This window comes from Oncorhynchus mykiss, chromosome 13, assembly GCF_013265735.2.
Source record: "Oncorhynchus mykiss isolate Arlee chromosome 13, USDA_OmykA_1.1, whole genome shotgun sequence".
In the NCBI taxonomy this organism is placed as follows: domain Eukaryota; kingdom Metazoa; phylum Chordata; class Actinopteri; order Salmoniformes; family Salmonidae; genus Oncorhynchus; species Oncorhynchus mykiss.
In genome coordinates this window covers 22,011,397-22,024,268 of record NC_048577.1, presented here as the reverse complement: position 1 = coordinate 22,024,268, position 12,872 = coordinate 22,011,397, and the positions used below count along the sequence as shown (strand labels likewise).

General features: G+C 42.8%; 1 protein-coding gene across 2 annotated transcripts; it reads right to left on the bottom strand.

Annotated features, from left to right (window-relative positions):
- Nucleotides 1-3,176: 3,176 nt before the first annotated feature.
- LOC110485943 (E3 ubiquitin-protein ligase TRIM39) lies at nt 3,177-12,258 on the bottom strand. Of its 2 annotated transcripts, XM_021557200.2 has the most exons (3): nt 12,134-12,258; nt 8,507-8,591; nt 3,177-5,074 (listed from the first exon to the last, which is right to left on the bottom strand). In XM_021557200.2, exon 3 carries the CDS (start codon nt 5,070-5,072, stop codon nt 3,396-3,398), a length of 1,677 nt encoding a protein of 558 aa, XP_021412875.2. In that variant the 5' UTR covers nt 5,073-5,074; nt 8,507-8,591; nt 12,134-12,258; the 3' UTR covers nt 3,177-3,395. The 2 variants fall into 2 exon arrangements, with proteins under 2 accessions (XP_021412875.2, XP_036796513.1); XM_036940618.1 differs by lacking the exon at nt 8,507-8,591.
- Between the last annotated feature and the right edge of the window lie 614 nt (nt 12,259-12,872).

Here is a 12,872-nt window from a genome sequence, read left to right as displayed (position 1 = left end):
AATCTCCCGTCCATTCGGGACCCATTGCTAGGGTCCCCAGTCCGAGGTCGGCGGCGAAAGGCACCACAGAGGCGGGTTAAGAAGCGGGTAAAGACTATAATGGAGTGGGGTCCACGTCCCGCGCCAGAGCCGCCACCGCGGACAGACACCCACCCAGACCCTCCCCTATAGGTTCAGGTTTTGCAGCCGGAGTCCGCACTTTTGGGGGGGGGGGGGGGGGGGGGGGGGGGGGGGGGGGTACTGTCATGTTCTGACCTTAGTTCTTTTGTTATGTCTTTGTTTTAGTATGGTCAGGGCGTGAGTTGGGTGGGTTGTCTATGTTCCTTTTTGTATGTTGTGTTTTGTGTTTGGCCTGGTATGGTTCTCAATCAGAGGCAGGTGTCGTTAGTTGTCTCTGATTGAGAATCACACTTAGGTAGCCTTTTCCCACCTGTGTTTGGTGGGTGATTGTTGCCTGTTTTGTTGTTTGTGTCACCATTCAGGACTGTTTCGTTTTTCGTTTTCATTCACTTTGTTATTTTTGTATTTTGTCGTGTTCAGTGATTATTAAAGTATCATGGACACTTACCACGCTGCGTATTGGTCCGATCCTTGCTACTCCTCCTCAGACGAAGAGGAGGAAATCCGTTACAAACATGTAGGCTCTGACCCAGAAACGCACATCTAATGTCTTTGTCTTTGTCTGAATTATAATTACATTTGCCTTATTAAGTGGGCTTGACAGATGGGTCACCTTCACCACAGTTCACTTAATGGTGGAACTGAACCATTATCATTCTAATGTGTGTGGAATTATTAGTAATTGGTGCACTGCTATTTAGCTTTGTCATTACTGCAAACAACCGCATCTAGGACATTCTACTGTATAGTGTGGGCACATAGTGCATTGATATGTCAGATTCAGTAGGTGTTTTTTATGTCAAATTATGGGTCAGTTAGATGAGGTGTGGTCAGAGTAGTCATATACTGTAACTTGAGCCTGGCACAAAGCCACATTAGGCCTGAGTCAATAACCGGCATATTTATTTTCTTTCAAATACTTGAGGCATGGTTGATTTAGCTAAGATTCAGTGTTTCAGGTGGGCAGTTTGGCACTTTTGGAACTATTCCTATTGGCAAGGCAAAAATGCACCTAAAGTATTTGAAATAGCAAATGTACATTTGACCCAGGTTTGTACTACCTGCATATGACCTGAGATTATCATGTTTATGAAAAGGAGCTCAGAATCTACATAAATCACTTAGGCCTATGCATTTCATCACAAAATGTGTTCAAGTAGTCTGCCTGAATTACTGGATGTGAAAAGGTGTTTGCTGGAACACACACCTGCCTGTTGTTCCTGTCAGACCAGATCAGATTAGTTCAATTAACAATGCCAGGAATGCTGTTCCCCACACTCCTTTGGCATTTTCTATTACAGCCATTGATCCAACACACAGAGACTGATCAACACACACAGTTTAGGGAAGTACTTGTTCTTTATTTTCACATAATAAATTAGAGTAACAGTTGTAATCATACATTTTTACCAGGCGATTAGCTACTATACAGTAGTATACTACTGTAAAAAATACCTTAAAGTACTACTTAAATAGTTTTGGGGGGTATCTGTACTTAACTTTACTTTCTTTTTTTGACAACTTTTACTTTTACTTCACTACATTCCTAAAGAAAATCATTTACTTTTTACTCCATACATTTTCCTTGACACCCAAAATGGTCCAATTTATACATTTATCAAGAGAACGTCACTACTGCATCTGATCTGGCAGACTCACTAAATTTGAAATATTTGAAATGATTTATACTTTTACTTTTGATACTTAAGTATATTTCAAACCAAATACTTTTAGACTTTTACTCAAGTAGTATTTTACTGGGTGACTTTCACTTTTACTTGAGTCAAATTCTATGAAGGTATCTTTACTTTTATTTGGCACTTTTTCCACCTCCTGAGTATACAGTGCATTCAGAAAGTATTCAGACCCCTTTACATTTTCCACATTTTGTTACATTACAGCCTTATTCTAAAATTGATTAACTTGATTTTTCCCTCATCAATCTACACACAATAACAATAATGACAAAGCAAAAATATTATTATTTTTAAATGTTTTGCAAATGTAAAAACAAAACAAAAATTTAAATATCACATTTACATAAGTATTCAGACCCTTTACTCAGTACTTTGTTGAAACACCTTTGTCAGCGATTACAGCTTCGAGTCTGACACTACAAGATTGGTACACCTGTATTTGGGGAGTTTCTCCCATTCTCCTCTGCAGATCCTCTCAAGCTCTGTCAGGTTGGATGGGGAGTGTTGCTGCACAGCTATTTTCACGTCTCTAGAGATGTTCGATCTGGTTCAGGTCTGGGCTCTGGCTGGGCCACTCAAGGACATTCATTGACTTGTCCTGAAGCCACTCCTGTGTTGTCTTGGCTGTGTGCTTAGGGTCGTTGTCCTGTTGTAAGGTGAACCTTCACCCCAGTTTGAGGTCCTGAGCACTCAAGAGCAGGTTTTCATCCATTATCTCTTTGTTCCGTACATATTTTCCTCGATCCTGACTAGTCTCCCAGTCCCTGCCATTGAAAAACATCCCCACAGTATGATGCAGCCACCACCTGACATTCTGGCCAAATAGTTCAATCTTGGTTTCATCAGACCAGAGCATCTTGTTTCTCATGATCTGAGACTCTTTAGGTGCTTTTGGCAAACTCCAAGCAGGATTTCATGTCCCTTTTACTGAGGAGTGGCTTCCATCTGGCCACTCTACCATAAATGCCTGATTGGTGGATTGCTGCAGAGATAGTTGTCCTTCTGGAAGGTTCTCCCATCTCCACAGAGGAACTCTGGAGCTCTGTCAGAGTGACCATTGGGTTCTTGATCACCTTCCTGACCAAGGCCTTTCTCCCCCGATTGCTCAGTTTGGCTGGGCGGCCAGCTCTAGGAAGAGTCTTGGTGGTTCCAAACTTCTTCCATTTAAGAATGATGGAGGCCACCGTGTTCTTGGGGACCTTCAATGCTGTAGAAATGTTTTGGTACCCTTCCCCAGATCTGTGCCTCGACACAATTCTGTCTCGGAGCTCTTCGAACAATTATTTTAACCTCATGGCTTGGTATTTGCTCTGACATGCACTGTCAACTGTGAGACCTTCTATAGACATATGTGTGCCTTTCCAAATCATGTCCAATCAATTGAATTTAGCACAGGTGGACTCAAAACAAGTTGTAGAAACATCTTAAGGATGATCAATGGAAACAGGATGCATCCGAGCTCAATTTAGAATCTCAAACCTGTTTTTCGCTTTGTCATTATGGGGAATTGTGTATAGATTGAGGATATTTTTTTGAAATCCATTTTAGAATAAATCTGTAACGTAACAAAATGCATCCCTAATGTGGCACTGGGCCAGTCATCTGACTGACAGGAGAGATGACCAGAGGGGCAATGTTTCTCTCACCATCAGGATACCCACAGTGGAAGTATGGATAGAGTTTCTCTGTGAATTTGTGGCCAGTGAAAGAGCAGATGTGAGATCTGGCAGTGGCATCCACATCATAAATGGAGACCTGACCCTCCTCATAATCTACAAACACCCCCACCTTCTGGGGCTTTTTTTTCAGGCTCAGCTGTACTTTGGGGTCATTAGCCTCATAGTAATTATTTGTGCTCAGCCCCAAAGTCCAGACTCCATCCTCAATGCTCAGTGGTAACCACCCCTGCCTATTGATGGATTCTGTGGCCACTCCTAAATCCCATTCAGTCTTGCCCTTCACCTGTACCTCATAGTAATATTTCCCTGAGGAGAAGCCCTCCTTCCCCAGGACACTGTATATATAAGTAAACCTCTTTGGGTTATTTGAGAGATTCTGTGATTGGTCCCCACACCTCACTTGTTTCCCATCCACGGACAGGATTAGTTCAGGATATGCTGTATCAGGGTCCAGAGTCACATCCACTGCATACTGCAGAATATTCATCTCAGCTTCACACAACTTCTTCAGCTCGTTCTCCATCTCATTATGAAATCTCGTTACCTCACTAGTCAGTTTGTCTCCCAGCTGAGATACAGCTCTCTTCATGTACCCCATGTGCAGGTGGCTTTGAACATTGATCTCCGACCAGTTCTTGGACTTTACAGGGAGACACCAGGATGGGGAGCTCTGGAGGAGTTGGAGATGGTCCTTGGTGTGTGTGAGCTGCCCCAGCTCAGAGCTTATCCTCTTCAGCTCAGTGATTTCTTGCTCCAGTTCTTTAATGATACCTTCAGCACACTTCTCTGAAGCTTCTTGCTTCTGCTCAATCACACAAATGAACTCAGCCTTACATTTATCAATGGAGTGAACTAAAGCGGTGAAGATCTGTACTGTGTCAGACATCTCCCTCTCAGTGTGTTTTTTGCTGAGATCTACTGAGTGTTTGATCTCCTTAACCTTCTGCAGTCGCTCCTGAATCATCTGCTTCACTTGTGCCTCTGTCTTCCCAAGCTGAGCCTTCCTTTGGTCACATTCTTCTTCCAGAGGTATGCTGTTATGAGCCTTGTGGTCAGTCTCAGAGCAAAACTGACACACACATATCTGGTCAGTCCTACAGAACAGCTCAAGGAGTTTGTTGTGCTTCTTACACATCCTGTCTTCAAGGTTCTTTACAGGGTTGATCAGTTGGTGTTTCTTCAGGGCTGGGGCTATGTGATGAGGCTCCAGATGAGACTCACAGTACGAGGTCAGACAAACCAGGCAGGACCTCAGAGCCTTGCGCTTCCTGCCAGTGCAGACATCACAGACCACTTCTCCAGGCTCTGTAGCGAAATCCTCTCTGTCTCTCACTATCAATCCCTTAAAAAGTTCTGCAACTCCTCTAAGTGTTCTGTTGACATCCGGTTCAGGTCTTATGTGGAATATCTGCTTACACAGGGGACACTGGAACAGGCCTGTGCTATCCCAGTATCCTTTGATACAGGCCTTGCAGAAGTTGTGTCCACATGGGATGGAGACTGGGTCAGTGAACACATCCAGACAGATAGAGCACTGGAACTGCTCTTCAGACAGGAGACTGCTGGGGGATGCCATATCTGGAACACATACAGAATATAAACTATAAAGAACCCCCAAAACATAGGCTAAATCAGTTATTGGAATGAGTCAACTTCAATATCTTTGCTCACTAAACATACAGTGCCCTTCAGAAAGTATTCATAACTCTTGACTTATTCCACATTTTGTTATGTTACAGCCTGACTTAAAAAATTGATTAAATATATTTGTTTCTCACTCATCTACACACAATTCCCCATAATGACCAAATGAAAACATTGTTTTTAGACATTTTAGAAAATGTATTGAAAATGAAATACACAATTATCACACCCCTGAGTCAATACATGTTAGAATCACCTTCGGCAGCGATTACAGCTGTGAGTCTTTCTAGGTAAGTCACTAAGAGGTTTGCACACCCGGATTGTACAATTGGATAAAAGTGGAGACTCAGAGCTACAAAATGCTATATCATATACTGCATTGTTGAGGAACAAAGGGAAAGTAATTCTGCTTTGAAAGCACTTTTGAGAAAATGTTTTGGTATCTAGTGAAGAGCTCCTCTTTGTCTACACCCATTTAGCATCGTTCACACCCTCTTAAGCTTTACCCCCACCCCTCTCGTTTCTCCCTCGGAGCGTTCAGAGCGCACACTTGACGCTCTGGCCGATGATTTGTTTACCTATGGATAACATGAAAACAGCCTAACCAGCTCTGCTAGCAACAATTTTATTGCGCTTTTTTGCAGACGTTTACTGACACCGCCCATATTCAATGCGCTGTACACTTTAGCTTAAGACATGTAGCTATCTAGCTAGGTAAACAATGAACCAAGCTAGGTAAAGAACGTGTAAGATCACACGGTGAATGTAACGTTAGCTAACGAGCCAGCCAGCTAACGTTTGCTAGTTAAACGACAATGAACATCATGTCGTTACTACCCTGCATGAATATGCTGGGAGCTAACCATCCAGGTTCAATGTTAACTAGATAATATTAGCTATTCCCTCCGCAAGGCAATCAAACAAGCTAAGCGTCAGTATAGAGACAAAGTAGAATCGCAATTCAACGGCTCAGACACAAGAGGTATGTGGCAGGGTCTACAGTCAATCACGGATTACAAAAAGAAAACCAGCCCAGTCACGGACCAGGATGTCTTGCTCCCAGGCAGACTAAATAACTTTTTTGCCCACTTTGAGGACAATACAGGGCCACTGACACGGCCCGCAACCAAAACATGCGGACTCTCCTTCACTGCAGCCGAGGTGAGTAAAACATTTAAACGTGTTAACCCTCGCAAGGATGCAGGCCCAGACAGCATCCCCAGCCGCGCCCTCAGAGCATGCGCAGAACAGCTGGCTGATGTGATTACGGACATATTCAATCAATCCTTATCCCAGTCTGCTGTTCCTACATGCTTCAAGAGGGCCACCATTGTTCCTGTTCCCAAGAAAGCTAAGGTTACTGAGCTAAACGACTACCGCCCGTAGCACTCACTTCCATCATCATGAAGTACTTTGAGAGACTAGTCAAGGACCATATCACCTCCACCCTACCTGACACCCTAGACCCACTCCAGATGATTCAATCTCAACCACACTGCACACTGCCCTAACCCATCAGGACAAGAGGAATACCTATGTGAGAATGCTGTTAATCGACTACAGCTCAGCATTCAACACCATAGTACCCTCCAAACTCGTCATCAAGCTCGAGACCCTGGGTCTCAACCCCGCTCTGTGCAACTGGGTACTGGACTTCCTGACGGGCTGCCCCCAGGTGGTGAGGGTAGGTAACAACATCTCCACCCCGCTGATCCTCAACACTGGGGCCCCACAAGGGTGCGTTCTGAGCCCTCTCTTGTACTCCCTGTTCACCCACGACTGCATGGCCACGCACGCCTCCAACTCAATCATCAAGTTTGCGGACGACACAACAGTGGTAGGCTTGATTACCAACAACGACGAGACGGCCTACAGGGAGGAGGTGAGGGCCCTCGGAGTGTGGTGTCAGGAAAATAACCTCACACTCAACGTCAACAAAACTAAGGAGATGATTGTGGACTTCAGGAAACAGCAGAGGGAACACCCCCCTATCCACATCGACGGGACAGTAGTGGAGAGGGTAGTAAGTTTTAAGTTCCTCGGCGTACACATCACAGACAAACTGAATTGGTCCACCCACACAGACAGCATCGTGAAGAAGGCGCAGCAGCGCCTCTTCAACCTCAGGAGGCTGAAGAAATTTGGCTTGTCACCAAAAGCACTCACAAACTTCTACAGATGCACAATCGAGAGCACCCTGTCGGGCTGTATCACCGCCTGGTACGGCAACTGCTCCGGCCAAAACCGTAAGGCTCTCCAGAGGGTAGTGAGGTCTGCACAACGCATCACCGGGGGCAAACTACCTGCCCTCAAGGACACCTACACCACCCGATGTCACAGGAAGGCCATAAAGATCATCAAGGACAACAACCACCCGAGCCACTGCCTGTTCACCCCACTATCATCCAGAAGGCGAGGTCAGTACAGGTGCATCAAAGCTGGGACCGAGAGACTGAAAAACAGCTTCTATCTCAAGGCCATCAGACTGTTAAACAGCCACCACTAACATTGAGTGGCTGCTGCCAACACTGACTCAACTCCAGCCACTTTAATAATGGGAATTGATGGGAATTGATGTAAAATATATCACTAGCCACTTTAAACAATGCTACTTAATATAATGTTTACATACCCTACATTATTCATCTCATATGTATACGTATATACTGTACTCTATATCATCTACTGCATCTTTATGTAATACATGTATCACTAGCCACTTTAAACTATGCCACTTTGTTTACATACCCTACATTACTCATCTCATATGTATATACTGTACTCGATACCATCTACTGCATCTTGCCTATGCCGCTCTGTACCATCACTCATTCATATATCTTTATGTACATATTCTTTATCCCTTTACACTTGTGTGTATAAGGTAGTAGTTTTGGAATTGTTAGTTAGATTACTCGTTGGTTATTACTGCATTGTCGGAACTAGAAGCACAGGCAGTTCGCTACACTCGCATTAACATCTGCTAACCATGTGTATGTGACAAATACATTTGATTTGATTTGATTTAACTAGCGAAGCGAACAGCTGTGGGATACGAATAATAATTTCAGCTTTTCATATGTAATTGATTTGTAAAACAATTCTAAAAACATACACTTCTGTCTGCAACACAACTTAAAAGTCAAGGGGTGTGAATACTTTCTGAAGGGACTGTATATAAAGTAGTAATAACTGTACATTCATTCCCATTTAGAGTAGTTAGTCACATTGAGCTGATGTGGAACATATTGAAACGGTAGGGTATGTTTTAGGATTTTATATAGAAATTCGTTTTTTTGCTAAAGACAAACAAGTAAACACAGGTTTGGAAAACAGAAAGGGATGTGAGATTATCTCTTTACTCACCTTCGCTTGTGTGTATGAATGTGTTTGTGTAGACACTGCTCTCTCCGCCACTCTGGTCCTAGAAGTGCAGCTGTGTAGGAAACGTCTGAAGATAAGACAAGATGTGTTACATTCCACTTCTATCAACTCTTTCTCCTTACCATCAGTCGAGTGACAGAATACCTGCATTGCAATGCTTAAGTCTGTATTTCCTGCTAGCGAAGGTAACCATTCATAGATCACACCCTTATGTAATTTCAATCAATTCAAACTTTATTAGTCACATGCGCCGAATACAACAGGTGTAGACCTCACAGTGAAATGCTTACTTACAATGCAGTTTCAAAAAATATGGACAAGAATAAGAGATAAACGTAACAAGTAAATAAAGAGCAGCAGTAAAATAACAATAGTGAGACTATATACAGAGGGGTAACAGTACAGAGTCAATGTGTGCGGGCACCGGTTAGTCGAGGTAGTATGTACATATAGGTAGAGTTATTGAAGTGACTATGCATAGATGACAATAACAGAGATTAGCAGCGGTGTAAGGAGGGGGGGGGGGGGGGGGGGGGGGGGGGGCATTGCAAATAGTATCGGTAGCCTTTTGATTAGATATTAAGGAGTCTTATGGCTTGGGAGTAGAAGCTGTTTAGAAGTCTCTTGGACCTAGACTTGGCGATCCGGCACCGCTTGCCGCAGAGAGAACAGTCTATGAATAGGGTGGCTGGAGTCTTTGACCATTTTTAGGGCCTTTCTTTGACACCACCTGGTATAGAGGTTTGCACTACCCTCTGTAGTGCCTTGCGGTCGGAGGCCGAGAAGTTGCCATACCAGGCAGTGATGCAACCAGTCAGAATGCTCTCGATGGTGCAGCTGTAGAAGCTTTTGAGGATCTGAAGACCCATGCCAAATCTTTTCAGTCTCCTGAGGGGGAATAGGTTTTGTTGTGCCCTCTTCACGACTGTCTTGGTGTGCTTGGACCATGTTAGTTTGTTGGTGATGTGGATACCAAGGAACTTGAAGCTCTAAACCTGCTCATCTGCAACCCTGTCAATGAGAATGGGGGCGTGCTCAGTCCTCTTTTTCCAGTACTCCACAATAATCTCCTTTGAGGTAGTAATTAATGCAAATTAATTACTTAAAATTCATACAATGTGATTTTCTGCATTTTTGTTTTAGATTCCGTCTCTCACAGTTGAAGTGTACCTATGATAAAAATGACAGACCTCTACATGCTTTGTAAGTAGGAAAACCTGCAAAATTGGCAGTGTATCAAATACTCTCCACTGTATGTACTGTCACTGTGGGGATGACATCCTTGATGCACTTATTGATGAAGCCAATGACTGATGTGGTGTACTCTTCAATGCTATCGAAGGAATCCCGGAACATATTCCAGTCTGTGCAAGCAAAACAGTCCTGTAGCTAAGCATCTGCTTCATCTGACCACTTTTTTAAATTGATCTAGTCACTGGGGCTTCCTGCTTGAATATTTGCTTGTAAGCAGGAATCAGGAGGATAGAATTATGGTCAGATTTGCCAAATGGAGGGCGAGGGAGAGCTTTGTATGCGTCTCTGTGTGTGGAGTAAAGGTTGTCCAGAGTTTCACTCCAGGCTTGAACATGTAACCCATGTGGCTGGAGGTGAAGTTGGAGGTGAAGCATGGTTGAAGGTGAAGGAGTGAAGATCCTGATCAATAAGGGGAAAGAAGGTTGAGTGCTGAGGGAGGAAGTATTCTGTTTTTGATTTTTTTTTTCGCAGCTTAGTGGAAAACACTTCCTCTTTGCATTTGTAGCTATTATGCAAAAATGTTTTTTCAGTTAGTTGAGTTTTACAACGCTGTACAGGATCCACATAGCTACAATTGTCAGTTCAAATTTTCTGGCTAAGCCTGTTTTGATTACCTCATGAAAGGTGCAAGAACAATGTTTTTTTCTGCAGTAGGCCTCCCCCGTCGTGGGAATGCTTGAACACTGTCCTAACCTGGTTGTAAGAAATTCTCCTTTGTTTGCTGCTCATGCACAGTTTGACATCACCTCAGATAATAAAACCTACAGTCTCCAGTCTCCTTCCCCTTTATACTCTACCATCACCATACAGTCTGATGTATTTCAGCACGACTTTGTCAGTTTGCCTTTAAACTGACAGGTGCTTGATGTATTTTGGTGAGGCTGTCAGGAGTCCTTTATGCAGTCAGAACCACCAAGTTAAAGTGGATTTCCATACAATAGATGGCCGTTTACTGATAACGAATTGAAGTAATATAATAGTCGGTCAAAGGAGACATTTGAATAGAGTTACTCTTGCAGTCCATTGGCATTGTAGTGTATTAATATATGTTTTTCTCAGTGAACAGATGTCATGATTATATGTTGTCCTTCACACTGTAATGTATTAATCATACCAGTCAGATTGTTGTACTTATGGGGGAAAGTGATCACAATTGGCATGCACATAAAAATTCATTAAAGAAGTTTCGTCAAAAAATGCGAGTGTGTGTGTGTGTGTTTGCGTGCGTGTATGGTTGTTGGCCCCACTTCTGAAATTCTCTGTAAAAATCCACTAAAAGCAGACATGACAACTAATCCTAATAAATAAAATAAAATAAATCAATAACTGCTCCAACTTGTTCTCTGCATCCCTGATTCCTGACTCCCAAACCTCAATACTGGCCTGAAAAAGCCACAACAATATGAACGCGATGTACAAGGGCAGAGAACGGTGAACCCACTCTCAATACCGCCACAACACAGGCCCTCCAACCCTCCCCGCCTCATTTAACCAGGAATTAACACTACGGCTGCACTGAATAGAAGGCAGCCCCCTGTGTTAATGCTGTGAAAAGAGCAGTGGTCAGTGGATCAGCAGAACAGAGGGTCAACACAACACTGTGCTGTTGTGAACCAGGCTCCCTAATGGCTGGTGTGCCCAGGTGAGAAAGGGGTAAATATTATTTACCCAAAGACACCCTGTATCAATGGAAATGGTGACCATGTCTCACTCACCTACCTATCTGGAGACATTGCTGATCTGCAAAAAAAATCTAGAAAAATTGACTTACTATGACTGGTAATGTGGTTGTCTCCCTTAGCTATCGAATGCACTAGTCAGTCGCTCTACTAAATGTCTAAAACCTAAATGTATGTGTGGGGTACAGAGATGAGGTAGTCGTTCAAAAATCAATCAAAATCAATTATTGCACACGGAGTGAGTCCATGTAACTTATTATGTGACTTGTTAAGCACATTTCTACTTGTGAACTTATTTAGGCTTGCCATAACAAAGGGGCTGAATGCTTATTGACTCAAGACATTTCAGCTTTTCAGTTTTTATTAATTTGTAAAACATTCTATAAACATTATTCCACTTTGACATCCATTTAAAATTCTGTCTGTAACACAACAACATTTGGAAAAAGTCAAGGGGTGTGAATTATTTCTGAAGTCACTGTATATAAAGTAGTAACAACTGTAAATTAATTCAGATTTAGAGTAGTTAGTCACATTGAGCTGAAATGGAACATATTGAAACTGTAGGGTATGTTTCCGCATTTTTGTATACAAAATGTATACAAAGAAATACTAAAGACAAACAAGTTAAAACAGGTGAGGACACAGAAAGGGCTGTGACTAACTCTTTACTCACCTTCGCTTGTGTGTATGAATGTGTCTGTGTAGACACTGCTCTCTCCGCAACTCTGAGTCCTAGTAGTGCAGCTGTGTAGGAAACCTCTGAAGATAAGACAAAATGAGACAAGATGTGTTACATTCCACTTCTATCAACTCTCTGATCTTCCGTACCGTCAGTCAAGTGACAGAATACCTGCATTGCAATGCTTTACTTTAAGTCTGTATTTCCTGCTAGTGAAGTTAACCATTCATATCTCATGCCATTATGCCATATCAATGTACCGGTTCTTTAAAAACCCTTTTGCACCAGTCACAATATGGCTTCCCCTTTCAGGTATGAAAAGCAGCTTTAAACGATGAGGGAAAGCCTACCCTTTTACACCAAAACTGTAATATAGGGGGAAAAATCTGGTTAAACAACATCATTTTAAATGTAAAAAGAAAACAGCAAAGGACCTAAAGAACAAGGTTTAATGACATAGTTCTGTTGGGCAGAGACAACACGATGAAGAGTTCAGGTAGAGGAGGTAGAAGAGGAAAATAATTAGCTGACAAGGATGGGGCAGTCTAAGCAATGACTGGAACATGCCTGTGAACTGGTGTTCTTGACCAAGAACCCCATGCAGGTCTATGGAAATGATGATGATTGGATTGGATTTGATTTGATTTGATTTGAAACAGTACTGGCACCCAAAATGAGTACCGGAACCTAAGTTGAGCACTGGCTATACTCAGTCTTTGAGGAGTGAATTACT

What these genes read in the sequence shown, in the direction of transcription:
- LOC110485943 (XM_021557200.2), bottom strand. Translation starts at nt 5,072, where the DNA reads ATGGCATCCCCCAGCAGTCTCCTGTCTGAAGAGCAGTTCCAGTGCTCT.